The sequence below is a fragment of the Geotrypetes seraphini genome, chromosome 4 (assembly GCF_902459505.1).
Source record: "Geotrypetes seraphini chromosome 4, aGeoSer1.1, whole genome shotgun sequence".
Taxonomy (NCBI): domain Eukaryota; kingdom Metazoa; phylum Chordata; class Amphibia; order Gymnophiona; family Dermophiidae; genus Geotrypetes; species Geotrypetes seraphini.
In genome coordinates this window covers 244,465,571-244,483,550 of record NC_047087.1, presented here as the reverse complement: position 1 = coordinate 244,483,550, position 17,980 = coordinate 244,465,571, and the positions used below count along the sequence as shown (strand labels likewise).

Sequence of the window (17,980 nt, the reverse complement as noted above, 5' to 3'; positions counted from 1 at the left end):
TGAAAATCATGCTAGGGCTTATTTTCGGGGTAGGTCTTATTTTCAGGGAAACACGGTAGCTGTAGTAGCATACAGAGTCTTTGGGGATCTCCTAGTTGGATATGGAGGCAGCCACCTTGGTGATTGTTCTTTATGATTTAGGCTTCCTGGCATTGCAGTCAGTGTACTTAGTTGTGGTGGGCTGGCTTTGGCTGTGGCTCCATCACTGGGTTGTGGATGCAGCCTCCAGAAAGCTTCTCAGATGGCCCTTTCAGGGACACCTCCTTTTTAGAGAGGACTTGGAGAAACTCATGAAAGACATGGTGAAAGACAGGTCCCTTCTGCTTCCTGAGCTGAGGGAGAAGGGATCCAAATGCTCCTAGGCATCCAGAGGATGCTCCAGGAAAGCTAGCTGTATTCAGGCTGCTCGGCATGCTTTCCTTTCAGGCCTCTAGGAGACCCTTTCTAGTGGGCTTCTTTTGAGAGTCCAGGTGAGTTCTTCAGCTCCTGCAGGGGAAGTCCCAGTGATTTGTCCAGCTCAATGAGGATGTGCTAGGCCCCTTGATGGTGCAGATTGGGGGCAGGTTGTCTCTCATTTTTACCAAGTGGGTCCATGTTACTTTGGACCAGTGAGTCCTGGAGGTGATCGAGAGGGTACTCCTTGGAGCTCACCGTCCTGTTCATATCTTTATGCTTTCCCATTTGGCTTGGAGCAAAAGAGGAGGGTGGTCATCCTCACTTTCAAATGCCTCCTAGCTCTAGGATTGGGTGAGCCAGTGCCTCTCAAAGAGCAAGACCTGGGGCATTATTGTTTCTACTTTGTAGTATCAAAGAAGGGTGGCTCTTTTTGTCCTTTCCTGGACTTGAAGGTAATAAATGCCTGCCTCCAAGTTCAGCATTTTCATATGGAGATCTTCAGCTCGTATGGAGATCATCTCAATTCAGCTGGGAAATGCTTGATGTTCTTTGACCTCACAGAAGCCTATCTGCATATTCCCATTGTACCCATCATAGGCGTTTTCATTGCTTCTATGTTCCGGGGTGCCATTTCCAGATTTGGACCTTGCCTTTTGACCTGACCACAGTACCCCAACACCTTCTCCAAAGTGATGGTGGTAATGGCTGCCTCTTTGTTTTGCTAAGGGATCAGAGTTCATCCATTCTGGGACAACTGGCTGATCACAGCAGATTTTGCCAAGGAGGCCATTCTAGTCACCTCTCAGTACATTTCTGTATATGCTTATATTTTAGCATGGAATACTGGGCCTACTATAAAGTATATAAATATCTTCGAGTGAAGCTAATAACTTAGTTCATCAAAATCGCAACATTCTTAAAGTAAACATCAAAACTGTTATCTTCAATTTCTAATATGCTTCAATAAATATTTTCATTATTTCACATCTTAAAAGCTTCTCATAATCTTCTATTCTTCAACTGACCTCAGGGCTACATTCGAAAAATCTATTTCATGTATAATTCGAATATATTGTGGCAAGCCTCCTCATCGGTCAAATTTAATCAAAAATTTTATAAAGATAAATATTATGCCTATGGGCACTTATCTTAGTTAGCAGCATGGAGGGACTCCGACGTGAATTCGCGTTTCGCTATTAGCCGTTTCAAGGAAAGTCCCCTATAACAAACATGAAACACCATTAGAACGCATCTAACAGACAATCTAACTAAATAGGTTAAATAACCCAATGGTATATATCTACATAAATATATTCTCACCATTTAGATCAGACCACCACACTCTCCGTGCTGCTCTAATATGGCGTCGTCGTCTTAGTTTGCCAGTTAAATATAAAGTCAGATCTCATTCATCCAATCGGAAAGCTTTCCATAGAAAACCCTCCCACATTCAAAGCAACGTCATCCATTCAACCTCGGCGTTCAGCTGACAGCTCTTAACTCAAAGGCAGTTATGTAGGTATTGGCCAATTACTGTCAGCACCAATTATTGTCAATAATTGGTTGTTAAAGCCAATTGGACTTTAATAATTCAATCAAGTTATGCATGTAATTGACCTTATTCTATAAATCAGGCATTCAACTTTGCGCTCTAAGCATTAAGTTGGACACACAACCTTATAGATGTTTATGTAGTCTGACTAAAAATTAGGGTTGCATAGAAGTGCCTTTGATGAAAGTGTAAGACAGTTAGGGGCTCATAATCAAAAGAGAAAACGTCCAAAAACCGGCCTAAGTCGGCACTTGGATGAACATTTCTCAAAAACATCCAAGTGCCGATAATAAAACCGGGTTTTGGACATATTTCTAAACGACCTAGGCCTTCATAGTGCCGCTTAACGTCCAAAGCTGAACGGAGCGTTTCGGGAGGCGTGTCGAGGGCGGGAGTTGGTCCGGACGTGGGCCGGCTTAGACTTAGTCGTACAGCATGTATAACCAAAAGTTGAACAGCAGAGCCTAGACGGAACTTGGACGTTGTGACTTAGACCATGTAAAACATGGTCTAAGTCACAAAAACCCTCCTAAACTCACCAGATAAGCACTTCAAACACATAACACAGAACCCCACACACTATCCCAGTGATCACCAACCCCCCCCCACCCCCATAAAAATTATATTCACAACTTTAAATTTCAGCCTCCAGACCATCATCATCTGGCTGCCTGGCATAGGAAAGCCTAGTCGTCCAGCCCAGAGGTAGCTTAAGTCATCTTGGGGGTGGGTTAGGGACCCATAGAGAGGAGGACCCATGCCCATAAGCCCCTGTAATCACTGCATTGATACTTAAACATGTACTCCCCTATACACCCTATTGTACTGGCATATAAGTGGCTCCTGCAGCCATAAGGGCTATTGGGGTGGTAGATAAGTGGGTCTAGGGGATTCTGGAGGTAGTTTTGGGGGCTCTCCGTCACTTATAAGGGAGCTGTAGTGAGGAGAAGCCATGGCACCCTTTTTGTGAAGTTCACAACAGTGTCCTGTAAGGTACCCCACTATTTAGGTGGCATGTCTTGGTGTGCAGTCCATCACTTTGCAGACCCGTCCCACGTCCAACAGGGCTTGTTCTAGGCATTTTGGACTTGGATGAAAAGTTGGATGGAAATGTGGTATAAAGATGGACGATTTAGCGGCTTGGACGATCAGATCGGCAGGACGTATAGTTAGACAGTTTTTGAAAGTAAAACAAAGTTGGACGTCTCTTTCGAAAATGTGTCTTAGGCTCTTTTTAACTTTGGATGACTTGCGAGATGGAAATAAACGGACTTAGACGTCCCTTTCGATTATGCCCCTCTTACTGTTTATGCAGACTACTATTTGAGATCATAGAATTGATAGTCATTAAAATGTGACTGAAGATATAGTAGTGTACAATTTTGTACAAAGTGAGAGTGATTGTATTTATGTAACTAAATGACAAAAATTTTTAAGGAAAAATATTCTACCCTTCAGGCTATAGTTACTCAGCAAGTGCGGCTGTTATCATGAATGCATTGGCCATGGTTATTTGTAATGAAAAAATGACAAATTATATTAAGCTAATGAAAATAGTATTACAGACAATGCATTTTTACTGGAATTTATCTATGCTATTAAAGCTCCAGCTAGAGAACACTTTGACTCTTTCTAGCTGGCTGATAAAATTCATAAGATTCTCTTTTTTTCATATTGATTTATATTTCAGCTATTTTGAAATCTGAATGATTTACAAATTTTGAAACCCTCTCCTGCGTAGCCATTTCAGACATTATGATTGCCAGTAAAATAGCGTGCTTATTTAGTGGCCTTTATTACAACATTTTCTAAGGACAAGAAAAATATCAATGTCCTCCCACATGAGTAACATTGTTTGACAGAACTCAGCCGGAGGAATGTGTTCAGAATTTTCTAGAGTGGTACAATATGCACATATGAGACTTCTGTGTTTTCTCTGAATGATATAAAGCTGTCTGTGTGGCTTGCTAAGGAACCTGCTTCCTAGAAGTATAAATGATTCTGTCTCTTTCTCATGGCTACTTGTTCCAGCAGCCCAGTAGTGCTGGCTCATTAATTACTGCCATAAACTCTTCTCCTGCAGCTCAGGAATAGGGAGCTGCTGCTTTCAGCTGTTGTACAATAGTGAAGCATTTAAGCTAAAGGATTGTATTCTTTGAAATGCATAATGTATGCCTAACCTTAAGACTCTGGTGAAGAGGACTGTATATAATTTGCCTACTAAAGTCCAGAGCTGGCAATAGGGTTAAAGTTTATTGAGGAATCTTTTCTTTTGGTTATATTTTCATGTTCACATGAAACCTGTGATGAACTATGATTTTGAGGCCAGTGGCCAAATAAAGTATATATTTTTCATTAAGGCCATTCTGACTAAAGGGTATTCTTTGCAAGACCTTTGATAGAGCAATTCTAGGCAGTTGCCTAGGGGTAAAATCCTGAGAGGCTGCCCTAGTTCCAAGGGGACCACGCCAGATTGGAGCAACGTGTCACTACCTGACTGCCCATTACGCTCTTTGGGGACACAGGTGTGACACCATCTATCCCAAGCTCCTCCAGGCATAGGAGTAGTAGAGAGTGATCAACAGCATCAAAGGCAGTGGACACGTTAAATTGCAGTAGAACTGTTTGCTGGCCCTTGCTCAGATAGTGTTTCGTCTTGGAGATGAGTTCGAGAAGAAGTGATTCAGTACTATGTCAGGCTCTGAAGCCATGCTGGGAGTTGTGAAAGCCATTATCTTATCAAGGAAGTCTGATAGCTGCATGTGAAACACAGAATTCCGACAGCTTGTCTGGCCATGGGATGCCTGCTATTGGCTTGTAGTTTTCTGCTTTGGTGTGGTCAAGTCCTGCTGCTTTGAGGATGGCTGTTAGAGAGATGGCAGAGAGAGTTGAGGGATAGATCCCATTCATCAAGCATAGGTTGATTAGGTCAGTCAACCAGTATATGATGTCGGAAGGTGCTTGGTCTAGTAGGTCTACCAGCCCCATGCCCAACATTTCTCCTATCACCCCTCTCCCTCTATCACTATGTCCAACATTCCTCCCCTTGCATCCCCTTTAATCTGTCCCTCTGTTCCCTCTCCACCACCATATCCAACATTTTTCCCTCTCATCCTTCTCTTCCCCATGCATCTCTATCTCACTCCTCTCTCTCTCTTTCTATGCCCAACAATTTTCCTCTTTCTCCCTTTCTCCATGTGCACCATCTCTTGCCCTCTCACACATTCATGCCCAGCAATTCTCCCTTTCTATTCTCTCCCTCCCTCCTATGTCCCAAGTTAGTGCCCCTTCCTCCCTCCCTTATGTCCCAAGTTCATGCCATCTACCTTCCTTCTGTGTCCCAATTTGTACCCCCCTCCCTTCCTTCTATCCTTTGTCCCAAATTCGTGCCCCTCCCATGTCCCAGTGCGCTCCTTCCCTCCCTCCTTTCTCCCACGCTCATATCCCCTCTCTCCCTTACTTGTTCCCTTCAGGACCGTCCAGCTGGGCTGTTCCTTCCTGCCCTCAAATGCACTTGTTCTTTGCAACGACACAGGCAGCGGCTCTTGCAAGTTGCACATGGCTGACCCGCAAGCCTTCCCTCTGATGTTGGAGGGAAGGCTTCCGGGTCAGCCACGTGCAGCGTGCAAGAGCTACTGCCCTCGTTGCTGCAAAGAACAAGTGTGGCTGAAGGTAGAAAAGAGCAGCCCACCTGGAAGGAGGACTGTTGAGGTAACTGGGATTCCCAGCTGACCCGGAAGCCTTCGTCAGTTCTGATATCGGAGGGAAGCCTTCTGGGTTGGCTTTGGCTGGGGGTGGGGGTGGGGGGGGGGGTAGGGAGTATGCAGCTGGAAGGCAAGAAGAAGGTCTGTTTACAAATGGGATCTCCGTTGGTGGCAGGGGCGAATGACATTGGGGAGGAAGGGGACGGGAGACCCGCACAGTGCCATGTACCCACCACAAGCAGTTAATGGTGGTAAGGAACGAGGAGGGAACTTCCAACTGCAGGGACAAAGCTTTTCACCATTCTCGTGGGAAGTAAAAATTTTGTTCCCGTGTCTGCATTAAGTCAGGCTTTGGTGTCTCCGTAGCTGTGGGCAAACCGTGGCCCACCGTGGCATGCCGCAGTGTTTGTTCACCATGTCATTCTCTAGTCTAAAGTTCAGCCACCAGCATGTCTAATTGACCCAGGAGAACATTGTCTCTCTTGCACTCCAAGTAAAATGATCATCAGCAGTGTTCAATGGGGAATGTTTACTGGCCTTTAGGTTGAGCTTGTTTAAATGAAAATTAATTAATTGCCTATTCTCTTAAGATTCTTAAAAAACTGTTTTATTGATGGCTCATGATTTCACTTTCATTTTCAGGTAAACAATAAAATAATTTGTTCTTTTATTCTTTCCAGTTTGCCGATGTCACAGCAAGTAGGATTTCTAAATGCCAGTATGTATGTTCTCAATCAAAACTTTTGCCACTTCAAAAACAGCATGCTTGACCACACCTGTTATTGTCTTATCCATTATGAAACACATATCCGATTTAGAGGAGTGTGTGGCGCGGTGGTTGAAGCTACCGCCTCAGCACCCTGGGGTTGTGGGTTCAAACCCCGCACTGCTCCTTGTGACCCTGGGCAAGTCACTTAATCCTCCATAGCCCCAGGTACGTTAGATAGATTGTGAGCCCACCGGGACAGATAGGGAAAATGCTTGAGTACCTGATTGTAAAACCGCTTAGAAAACCTTGATAGGCGGTATATAAAATCCTAATAAACTTAAACTTAAACTTTCCTTTGAAAGGAGAATTTCATTTTAGCTGATCCCAAAATTCTAAAATATATTAGTATTTCCTCCTAAATGAAGAAATTGCTTTCAAGTATATTAATTTCTTTCATGATTTGGGTTTGGAATATGGCATGTTTTCTAGCAGGGCTATAAAATCTGTGACAGAGTACAACATTCTAATTCAAGTATTCCAAAATTCAGACAATGGACCTTCAACCAGGTTTGGTTTTCAGGATATGCACAATAAATATTTACCATACTATACTATATTGTTTCTTATACCCCTCAATTATCAGCAAGGAATCATTTCGACTTACGTAAGGTTAATAAAGATTCATAACAGTAACATCAAGGATCAGTTAAAATAGAGTTCATGTCTTGGATTATTTGTAGTATTTGTGAGTCAGCTTTGCATATATTTATCATTTTACATGTTTTGGTTATCCTAAAAATCAGATCTGATCAGGGGTACAAGGACTGAGTTTGAGAAACCTTGCCCTTTCCTTTTCCTTGTGATAAGCTCAGCAGCATGAAGAGCACCTAGGAAAATGTTCCAAAATTACAAATCGTTAGAAAGTTATATCCTCACCATCTGGATGAAAGCATGGTGTGAATTATTATCAAGGAGTTCCCCTTAAGGAGAGTTGCCAGTGATTTCACTAGGTAAAATAAATAAATATGCTTCGATAACATATGCTTTCAGAAATTTTGATAAGATGAAAACGCAATGTACTTTTTGCCTTGCATTCCATACATAGCTCCAGAATTAATTTTGTTCAAAGGAACTTTTAAAAATAAAGCCACAGTTACACAACAGACAAAGATTTACACCCTATTGTAGTGTATGTACTATATAAAAAACACATTTCGCCTTTTTATTTTGCATGTCTTTTTTAAATATTGAAACAATCTCTGTGTTTCATGGTAATTGTGCTATATTAAATTATTGGAAAGTAATTTCAAGGGACAGACATTAGAAATGAGGTTGCAATGTTCAAACAGGTCCTTGTAATGATTAGACTAAGGTTAGCAGTTGTCCTGATATATGTGGGTTGTTCCCAGTTTCAAAACAGATTCCCCAGCTAAACCACCTATGGGTTACCACCTGTCCCTGATTCCAACAGGGACAGATGTGCAGACATTGTTAGACTTTCCAGGGACGAAAGCAGCAGATGGAAAAATTAGAGGTAACAAAAACTAGAGGGTGGCATTCCTCAAGACAGATGCATGAGATGAAGGCATTGGCATATCCTTGCCGTCTCCTTCTACATAAGCTTCCTGTTAGTAACAGGAAGTCAAGGTTGAAGGAGACCACAAGAACGAGACAGTGCCTTTAGTGCAGGGGTGTCCAATGTCGGTCCTCGAGGGCCGCAATCCAGTCGGGTTTTCAGGATTTCCCCAATGAATATGCATTGAAAGCAGTGCATGCACATAGATCTCATGCATATTCATTGGGGAAATCCTAAAAACCCGACTGGATTGCGGCCCTCAAGGACCGACATTGGACAACCCTGCTTTAGTGTGTGCATCTGCTTCGACTTAGACCAGGGGTGTCCAATGTCGGTCCTCGAGGGCCGCAATCCAGTCGGGTTTTCAGGATTTCCCCAATGAATATGCATGAGATCTATGTGCATGCACTGCTTTCAATGCATATTCATTGGGGAAATCCTGAAAACCCGACTGGATTGCGGCCCTTAAGGACCGACATTGGACACCCCTGGACTTAGACCTTGCATTTTACACATTTTATCACCGTATACCCAGCCCAGGTATTTAATAGTGCTGATTGCAGCCCAGGGAAGATGTAGGAATTCTGCGTTTTAAGTCCCACCCTGCCAAATTGTAAAGCACCCATATCTGTTGTCATTTCCTCTTACTACCCTACCTTCTCCACCTCTTAGGTCCCTTGTAATTCCCACCTAAGTACCATAAGTAAATTCACTTTGTCCTCTAAGTCTGTTATATTTAGACTGTAAGCTTTTTCAAGCAGAGTCCATCTCTTGCCTGTTTAATGTACAGTGCTGCGTGCGTCTGGTAGCACTTTAGAAATAATAAATAGTAGTAGTAGTAGTTGTAGGGGATAGAGAATGAGAGATGATAGATGTCGGAGAGTAGAGAAGAAAGAGAGAAGGCAGATGCTTAATGGAGAAAAGGGGAAAAGAGAAGATAGGAGCAGAGAGAGAGAGACCAATTGCAGATGAGAATGGGGGGGGGGGGGGGCAAGTGCTGAATGGGAATGGAAAAGAGAAGGAGGAGAGCAAATGCTGAATGGTGGAAGAGAAAAAGCAAGAGAGAGGGCAGTTACTGGATGACTGGTAGAGGGAAGAGTGCTTCCCCTTATCAGAACAAAGAGAGCATGGTTTCTGATTTTTGACTGGGAACAAGCAGGAATATAGATATTTAGGGAGGGAGGGATGGCAGAAGGAGAAGGGATTAGGAGAATGAGAGAAGGGGACCTGTTGAAAATTTGCTGGGTGGAAGGAGAGAAGGAAGAGTACAGAATATAATTTTTTAAGTTAGCCATATGTTTAAATCCCAGATGACAGTGGCTTTTCCCTCCAAATGCCTAAAGCAATTGAAGTACGGTACTCTTTGGAAACAGACCTGCCAGGACTAGAAAACTTGATTCAGGTTATGTAGTATTTACCTCTTCCTTGCTAGTGCATTAATGCCAGGTCTTTTGGTAATAAAACAGCATAGCAGATCATTAACCAAAAATATGGTTAAATTTGATAGATGACCATTTGTTCTTAGAGATCTGTCCCCTTAGTTTATAGAGGTTTTCATCAACATAGAGAGAGTTGTAGAGGTGGAGGAATTGCAATAATTTATAAGGATTTTTTCAAAGTAAAATAGATCAGTTATTTTCAGTGTTTACTTGGGAAATGTTTTCGTGTAATACCTTGGATAATGCATTAATTAATAGTTAGGGATGTATTTTACTTTATAGATCTCCTGGTAGCTGAATAGTGCACAGGAAGATCTTTATAATTTTATTTCTTATAATGTGATATTTCAAAATTGTATTTTATTAGCAGATGTAAATATTCATTTAGAAAATGCTCAGGTTTCAAATGTGGTAAACTTTAGAAATTCTTTTTTAGAATTTGTAGGTTCTTATTTGCCTGATTTGCAGTCATCTCATTTAGATCTACTATCAGTATTTCAAAGATGGCATGGAATCCAGTTATTTGGCCTGACTGTGATCTTTTAGAATTTACATTGAAATGGAAAATGACAAAGCATTAGATCTAGAGAGTCTTTATGGAAGAAGAATAGAGCTTACAAAAAAGGTAAGATAGAGTTAGATAATATAGGTGAAAGTTACAAATAGTGTTGAATAATTGGAATTCTTTAGTAAGCATTGCTTAACATAGAAACATGACGGCAGATAAAGGTCAAATGGCCCATCCAGTCTGCCCATCCACAATATCAACTATTTCTTCCTTTCCCTAAGAGATCTTATGTGCCTGTCATACGCTTTCTGGAATTCAGAAAACAGTCTTTGTCTCCACCACCTCTACCGGGAGACTATTTCATGCATCTACCACCCTTTCTGTAAAAAAAAGTATTTCCTTAGATTACTCCTAAGCCTATCGCCTCCTAACTTCATTTTATGCCCTCTCATTCCAGAGCCTCCTTTCAAATTAAAGAGACTTGACTCATTCACATTTAGGCCGCATTTCGGTATTTAAACATCTCTATCATATCTCCCCTCTCCCGCCTATCCTCCAAAGTATACATATTGAGATCTTTAAGTCTGTCCTTATACACCTTATGACAAAGACCACCGACCATTTTAATAGCCCTCCAGTGGACCGACTCCATCCTGTTTATATCTTTTTGAAGGTGCGGTCTCCAGAATTGTACACAATATTCTAAATGAGATCTCACCAGATTCTTATACAGGGGCATCAATACCTCCTTTTTCTTGGGCCTGTTCTTTTTAACATTTTTATAAGTAATATTGCTGAAGGGCTGTCAGGTAAGATTTGCCTCTTTCCACATGATACCAAAATCTGTAATAGAGTAGACACCCTGGATGGTGTGAATAACATGAAGAAAGACATAGCGAAATTTGGCAGCTATCATTAAATGCTAAGAAATGCAAGGTCATGCATTTGGGCTGCAAAAACCCGAGGGAACGGTACAGTTTAGGGGGTGAAGAACTTATGTGCGTGACAGAAGAGCAGAACTTGAGGGTGATTGTATGTGATGATCTTAAGGTGGCCAAACAGGTTGAAAAGGTGACAACGAAAGCTAGAAGGATGCTAGGGTGCATAGGAAGAGGTATGGCCAGTAGGAAAAAGGAGGTATTGATGCCTCTGTATAAGACTCTGGTGAGACTTCATTTAGAATATTGTGTACAATGCTGGAGACCGCACATTCAAAAAGATATAAACAAGATGGAGTCTGTCCAGTGGAAGGATGTTAAAATGGTACGTGGTCTTCTTCATAAGGCGTATGGAACAGAATTAAAGAATTTAATATGCATACTTTAGAGCAGGGGTGCCCAAATGGTCAATTGCAAAGGCAATGCGAGTCGATCGCGTAGCCTTTACGACCTTTTTCTTCCTGCCTCCCCAAGCCAGGCCAGGCACGTACAAGCGCTGGACCCACAATACTTCACCTCCAACGTCAATTCTGACGTCAGAGAGGAAGTTCTGGGCCAGCCAGTCGCTGCCTAGCTGGCCTGGAACTTCCTCTCCGACGTTAGAATTGGCATTGGAGGAGAAGGCTTGTGGGTTGGCGCTTGTAAGCGCCAGGCCTGGCTCAGGGAAGCAGGGAGAAATCGGCTTGGGGGGATAGGGAAAGAATTGGGGAAGTGGAGAAATCAGCTTGGGGGGTGCATGGGGAGAGAGAAAGAAAGACAGGCAGGCAAGGGGAGAAAGAAAGAAAGATAGACAGAAAGAAAGAAAAGGGGAGGGGCAGAAATAAAGAAATATTGGATCTACAGAAGAAGGAAGTGCAACCAGAGACTCATGAAATCACCAGACAAAAAGGTAGAAAAATGATTTTATTTTCAATTTAGTGATCAAAATGTGTCCGTTTTGAGAATTGATATCTTCTGTCTATATTTTGCACTATGGCCCCCTTTTTACTAAACCGCGATAGCGTTTTTTAGCGCAGGGAGCCTATGAGCGTCGGGAACTGCGAGGGGCATTCAGCGTAGCTCCCTGTGCTAAAAACCGCTACTGTGGTTTAGTTGTTGCTGAGGTGACATTGCATATTTTAAAGTCATTTGCCTTAACCTCTGAAAAAAACCCCGAATACAAATGATAATTAACATTTTCTCTGCGTGCAGTGTGCGTTGTCTTTTTAAAAATTTTATTGTTGGTAGATCATTTTTGACTTGGTCGTTTTAAAAGTAGCTCGCAAGCCAAAAAAGTGTGGGCACCTCTGCTTTAGAGAAAAGGCAGGACAGGGGAGATATGATAAAGACGTTTAAATACCGGATGAGTAATCTAAAAAAATACTTTTTTAATGCGTGGAACAGTCTCCTGGAAGAGGTGGTGGAGACAGAGACTGTGTTTGAATTGAAGAAAGCCTGGATAGGCACCTAGGATCTCTTAGAGAGAGGAAGAGATAATGGTTACTGCGGATGGGCAGACTGGATGGGCCATTTGGCCTTTATCTGCCATCATGGTCCTATGACCAGACAACAAAATGTTGAAAAAAAATAATTTTATATTCTATTTTGTGGTTACAATATGTCAGATTTGAAATGTGTATCCTGCCAGAGCTGGTGTTAACCAGCAAGCATGAGCTAGGACCTAAAAGGTGGTTGTGGTTCCTGGGCATAGGTTTGAGAAGCAATAGTTTAGATTCAGATTACTGAGACTAGTTAAATACTATAGAAGACACTTGTATAAAAACTTTAAAACACTAATGCCTCTTTAGGAGTGAAATAACATCAGAACAAAAAAAAAAGGTTTTGTTTGCTCAAATTGTCAGAATAATTTCCTGGTTCTGCCACTTTAAAGCACTGAGAAAACTTTTACAGGACCTGCAAAGAAAATTAACTGGGAGATGTTATTATACTTGAATGAATTTATCAATAAAAGTTTCTGATTGCATCTCCTTTGGTTTAAAAATGACCTGTTTTTTTTCTACTTAACAGGAATCGGGGGAATCATCAGCCCACTTCTAATATTCCAGATATGAAAATGATTTCCATGCAGAAAGAGAGAATATTTCTGAAAAAAGGCAAAGAGGACCGAGCCAGCACACAGAAAGTCAAGTTCTGCCACGAACCTGCCACCACCTCTAAAGAAACATGCAACCCCCAGATGAAAGGAGATCCCAGGCCAGGTGCTAGGAAGGCTGTTAATAAATCCAAAGCAGGAAGAAAAGTTAAAACTTGCAGTAGTAATCAGTAAAAGCAAAAAGACATCAACTCTAGACTTCTGAAAAGACAGGCTTCTATAAATGATTGTTGTTAAGGAAATTATTTGGTGCATAATATGAAAATTTAATTATATAAAGAGATTTGCACCAGAAAAACTTCAGCACTTTATATCATGACCAGAAGGGTACTGCGATCTTGACATTAAGTTGCCATAATGGTTTGAATTTAATGATCGTGTTTACATTTTTAGCAGTTATGAATTATTTCCTTAGCTTTGTATATGAAAGGTAGCCTTTAATTTTGTCAAATTCCTTTTAAAGGTTATGTTTAAAGTATGTCTGCATATAATTTGCAGATGGGAACCTTTTTACTGGACCAGCTAACACTCAAGTGTAACAAGTTATACCCTCTTTCTCATGATAATGTTGAACACTGAGCTGGATGTTGTTTATATACCAGGATGTGAAGGTCGAAGTAATTGAGTATGGGGTGCAGAGGGGAGAGAGGGAGTCATGAGAGCTAAGATCCAAGGCAAAGTTTCAGAGTCCGGGGTCTCCCTAAGCACACGGAAGATCTACATTTTAAGATGCAGTCAGCAATGCATTTGTATATTTCATACCCATAAAATTTCAGGATGGATTGAAGGGAGTGGAAACAATTTTCATAGAGTGTGTAGAAATGTTTTTTGTCTTATATGTAATGGAATCATACACCCATAAAGGATGCTGCAGTATTGCTAACATACCTAGTTTCAATACTGTTAGCATCTAATCCAATTTTAATGGCAATTCTCATCAGTAAGCTTTGACTTCTAAGCATAAATCATAGGGAAACTTTGTCATTACTAAAATGACAACTTGTATTGCTCAACAAGCAAATGAGCAATTTACAGTCTAGTAGTCTCACTTATCAAAAACTTAAAAAAAAAAAAAAAGTAGCCCCAATGTATGACACGTTCAGTAATATTAGTGCACATTTACCAAACATCTGGATGTACACAATGATGCAGTACTGTTTCAGCAAATAATACATTTTTCTTAGATCTAGTTTATTCTTGGCTACTTTAATTTTCTTATTCTGTTTCTCTCTTTCAACGGTACACCGTCAAAAGCACGGAGGACAGTGGTGCGCCGACAATCCCACACCAACATTTGAGCGCAGGAGAAATGTGCGCTGCCGCTTCCATAACTTTTGAGGCTTTCCGTTTTATGCTGTGAGGATGTGTATGTGGGGGAAACCCTCCAACTACACTTAGAACTGCTCATGCTCACGTCTTGGGGGGAACTCCCAGTTCAGGTACACCGTCAAAAGCGCGGAGTCACCATATGGACAGCTGTGTGGTTTGAAGAAAGTTGACTCAACTACCATCTTGTGAGCAGAAGAGACAGCTACCAATGGTAGGAGAAGGGAAAGCTAGTTTTCATTCTGTGGTGGATTATAGGAGGAGCCAGCTGCTGGTACGTGAGTGGAATAAGGGAGACACCTATCATGCAGGTGGAAGAAAAGCTGTTGTAGTGTGGCAGTAAGAAGGCGGCAGCGTAGGGTAGCTGGTGTCTGGCCTTAAGGAGGAAGGAGGGCTTCTTAGCTAGTGGTAGTATCTCTGCACCCTGTGCTGAAACAATATTTGTAAACATTTTACATTTTGCCCTCTATAGGGGAACATTAGAAATGCATGCTGTTACTGTAGTTAAATTGTCCTTCTCCTACAGGTTTCATTTACAATAATTTATCTTTGGCAGACGTCCCTTTGACTTTCTTAGTTTAGAAACAGTAGTTTTGTCTAGAATTCAAATCAACATCTGTTAAGATGGATTATTCTACCACCAACATGCTAATTTAGCACAGGCCCAATTTTATCCAATTATTTACTACTAATTGGGTTAACAGTAAAATTACACATCTTAACAGTAGCTCATGATAACTCCCCTTCCCCCCTTTTATATTTTTAGACAACATCCAGCTCATTCTCCACATTTTTAAAACTTGACTACTTGTATATTTTATTTTTCCTTATTTTCTGGTTATACAAGGTTGTCACAGTTCTGATCCAGTATCAAGTGATTTAGCGTGTGTACAATTAAAGAAGAAAATAGACACCTAGGTGCTGTTCTTTCATATACAGAGCTTCAGCTATCATCATATGACTTGAATACTGTTAAACAAAAAATGTCTTACAAAAATTAGATAGCATACTACTATAACCAAGTCCAGTCCACTTGAACATGCCAAAACATGCAACATAAGAAGAGACAAGTTAATTTAATCATGTATTTTTAATGGGTATAACTAATGGGCAGACTGGATGGATCATTCAGGTCTTTATCTGCCGTCATTTACTATGTTATGTTACTATGCATGCCTTCATTATGGCATCCTTATATCATCTTACAAAGCAATATAAGTTAATTCTATAGCTGCCTCTGTATATAGGAACCTAGAGGATGCTTTTGTGCCGACTGCTGCATAAAGGAAAGTTGACAGCTACTTTCCTTCAAAGAATACTAATGTAACAGGTGCAACATTAACCTAAAATTTAGGTGTGAGGACTTAATGCCAGCTGTAAAACTGGTATAAGTGCTTATGCCTAAATGCTGGAGATGTGCATATAAGTTTCCTGCAATGTCTTGTCTTGCCCTCGTTTCAGCATCGCAAATTTGTGCTTCTTGTGGGTGTTTACCTCCTCTGGCTGATTCTCTCCTCCCAGTCTCACTTCGCAAAACCATGGCCGTTGGTTCCTGCAGCTCACAGCTGACTCGGAAGCCTTCCTTTTGACGTGAAGGGAGACTTCCAGGTCAGCCGCGAACTGCTATAGAGCTGGTGTAAATGGTGGCACCTAGATTGCTAAAATGTGCACTTTTATTTATTTACTTACTTACGCGGAGGGGCATAATCAAAACAAACGTCTAAGTCCAATTTGGACATAGGGTGCTAGTCGCCTAAAGTCGGTAGCGGGAAAATATCCATTCTTCGAAAGTACGTCTAAAATATATATATATATATTTTTTTAAATCATCTCTCTGTACGTCCAGTCATTTGATCGTCCAGACTGCCACTACATCTATCTTTATACCATATTCTTAACCAAAAATTTGTCCAAGTCCAAACGCTTAGAACAAGACCTTTGGATGTGAGAGAGGCCAGCATTGTGATGGACTGGCCACCCAGACGCCTTATAGGGCACTTCTGTGAACTTCATAAAAAGGGTACCAGATAAACATCTCACCAGAACTCCCTTATAGGTTATGGTGAGCCCCCCCAAACCCAATATTCCTACCTGACTACAACCCCAATAGCCCTTATGGCTTCAGGTGGCACCTTTATGGCAATACAATAGGGTTTGTTTGGTTTTTTTTTGGTGGGCTCACATTTTCCACCATTAAGTTAGTGATAAGAGTGGCTTATGGGCCTGGGTCCTCCTCTCTATGGTTCAGCAGCCCACCCCCCAGACTACGTAAGTCACCTCTGTGCAGCTTTACTAAGCTTTCCTATAGCAGGCGCTGATGTTCCGGAGGCAGGTATGTATGTTTTTATTCTGAACTTTGTGGGGGATGCAACAGGGTCAGTAAACATGGGGGGAGTATGTGTGGGTCTTTACTTTGTCCCTGCAGTGGTTATCTGGTCACTTTGGATACCTTTTTGGCACTTATACCTGCTTTTACATCGTCTAACTCACAATGTATAAGTTTCGCCTAGGAAGTCTCATCAAACATTTGATTATCCCTGCAGGACAACTAAGTCTAGGTTGGCCCACATCCTGCCCTAACCACTCCTCCAGAAATGCCCTGTTCAGCTCTGGACGCACAGCGGGATTCAGAGGCCTAAAAAGTCCCTGGATACATCCAAAAAGCCATTTTGATTATCGGCAGTTGGACGACCTGTCTTTTAGGATAACCAAGTGCCGACTTGGGCAGGATTTTAGACGTGTTTAAGTTTTGATTATGAGCCCCAGCCAGCGTGTGTAATTGTGCACCCCACTCATGTTCCACCCAGACTTTGCCCATGTCTACACATATTTATCAAACTATGGTCCTTTTGTAATGAATAGTGTATAAATCAAATATTGTCATATACAGTATGCAAATGTACTGGTATTCTGGAATGGCCAGTAGGAATAAAGGAAGTGAGAATGCCCCTGTAAAGGACTCTAGCAAGATCTCATTTAAAATATTGTGTACAATTCTGGAGCCCGCACTTTCAAAAAAATATTGTATGTCACCTAGAAATAGGCATGATAGAAATATTTAAATAAAATAAGTTAAAAAGAAATGGTATGGAGTTAATCCAGAAGATGGCTACTGAAATGGTCTGTGGTTCCCATAAAGGGTATGGGGACAGACTAAAAAATCTCAATATGTATATTTTGGAAGAAATGTTGGAGAGGGAAGATACGATAGAGGCATTTAAACACCTATGTGGAATAAATTTACAGAAGGCAAGTCTCATTCAGTTGAAAGGAAGTTTGGAACTAGGGGGCATAGGATGAAGGTGAAAGGAAATAGATTCAGAAGTAACGAGGAAATACTTCTTTATGGAAAGGGTGATGAATTCATAAACAGCCTCTGGGTGGAGGAGTTTTTATTCTGAACTTTGTGGGGGTGCAACAGGGTCAGTGAACATGGGGGGAGTGTGTGTGGGTCTTTACTTTGTCCCTGCAGTGGTTATCTGGTTACTTTGGATACCTTTTTGGCACTTATACTTGGTTTTACATCGTCTAACTCACAATGTATAAGTTTCGCCTAGGAAGTCTCATCAAACATTTGATTATCCCTGCAGGAAACTAAGTCTAGGTTGGCCCAAATCCTGCCTGAACTGAAGAAAACTTGGGACAAGTCCATGGGATCTCTAAGGAAGTGAAAGGGAGAGTTTATGGCATGGATGGTTGGACTAGACAGGCCATATGGTCTTTAATGCCCTTTGTTTTTT

At 41.4% G+C, this 17,980-nt stretch overlaps 1 protein-coding gene across 4 annotated transcripts in view; it reads left to right on the top strand.

The window, feature by feature from the left end:
* Positions 1-17,980, top strand: part of ZNF365 (zinc finger protein 365) — a 57,663-nt gene that overhangs the window by 37,430 nt on the left and 2,253 nt on the right. The window contains exons 4-6 of one of the 4 annotated variants that reach the window (XR_004539254.1): positions 6,333-6,370; positions 9,813-10,001; positions 12,830-12,964. Coding sequence is in view for 3 of the 4 variants with exons in the window: in XM_033942476.1 (XP_033798367.1) it covers positions 6,333-6,370; positions 12,830-13,088 (297 nt within the window). In the remaining variant the exon portion in view is untranslated. Of the gene's footprint in view, positions 1-6,332; positions 6,371-9,812; positions 10,002-12,829; positions 14,029-17,980 lie in introns of those variants that run through there. The other 3 variants (XM_033942477.1, XM_033942476.1, XM_033942478.1) reach the window with 3 other exon arrangements.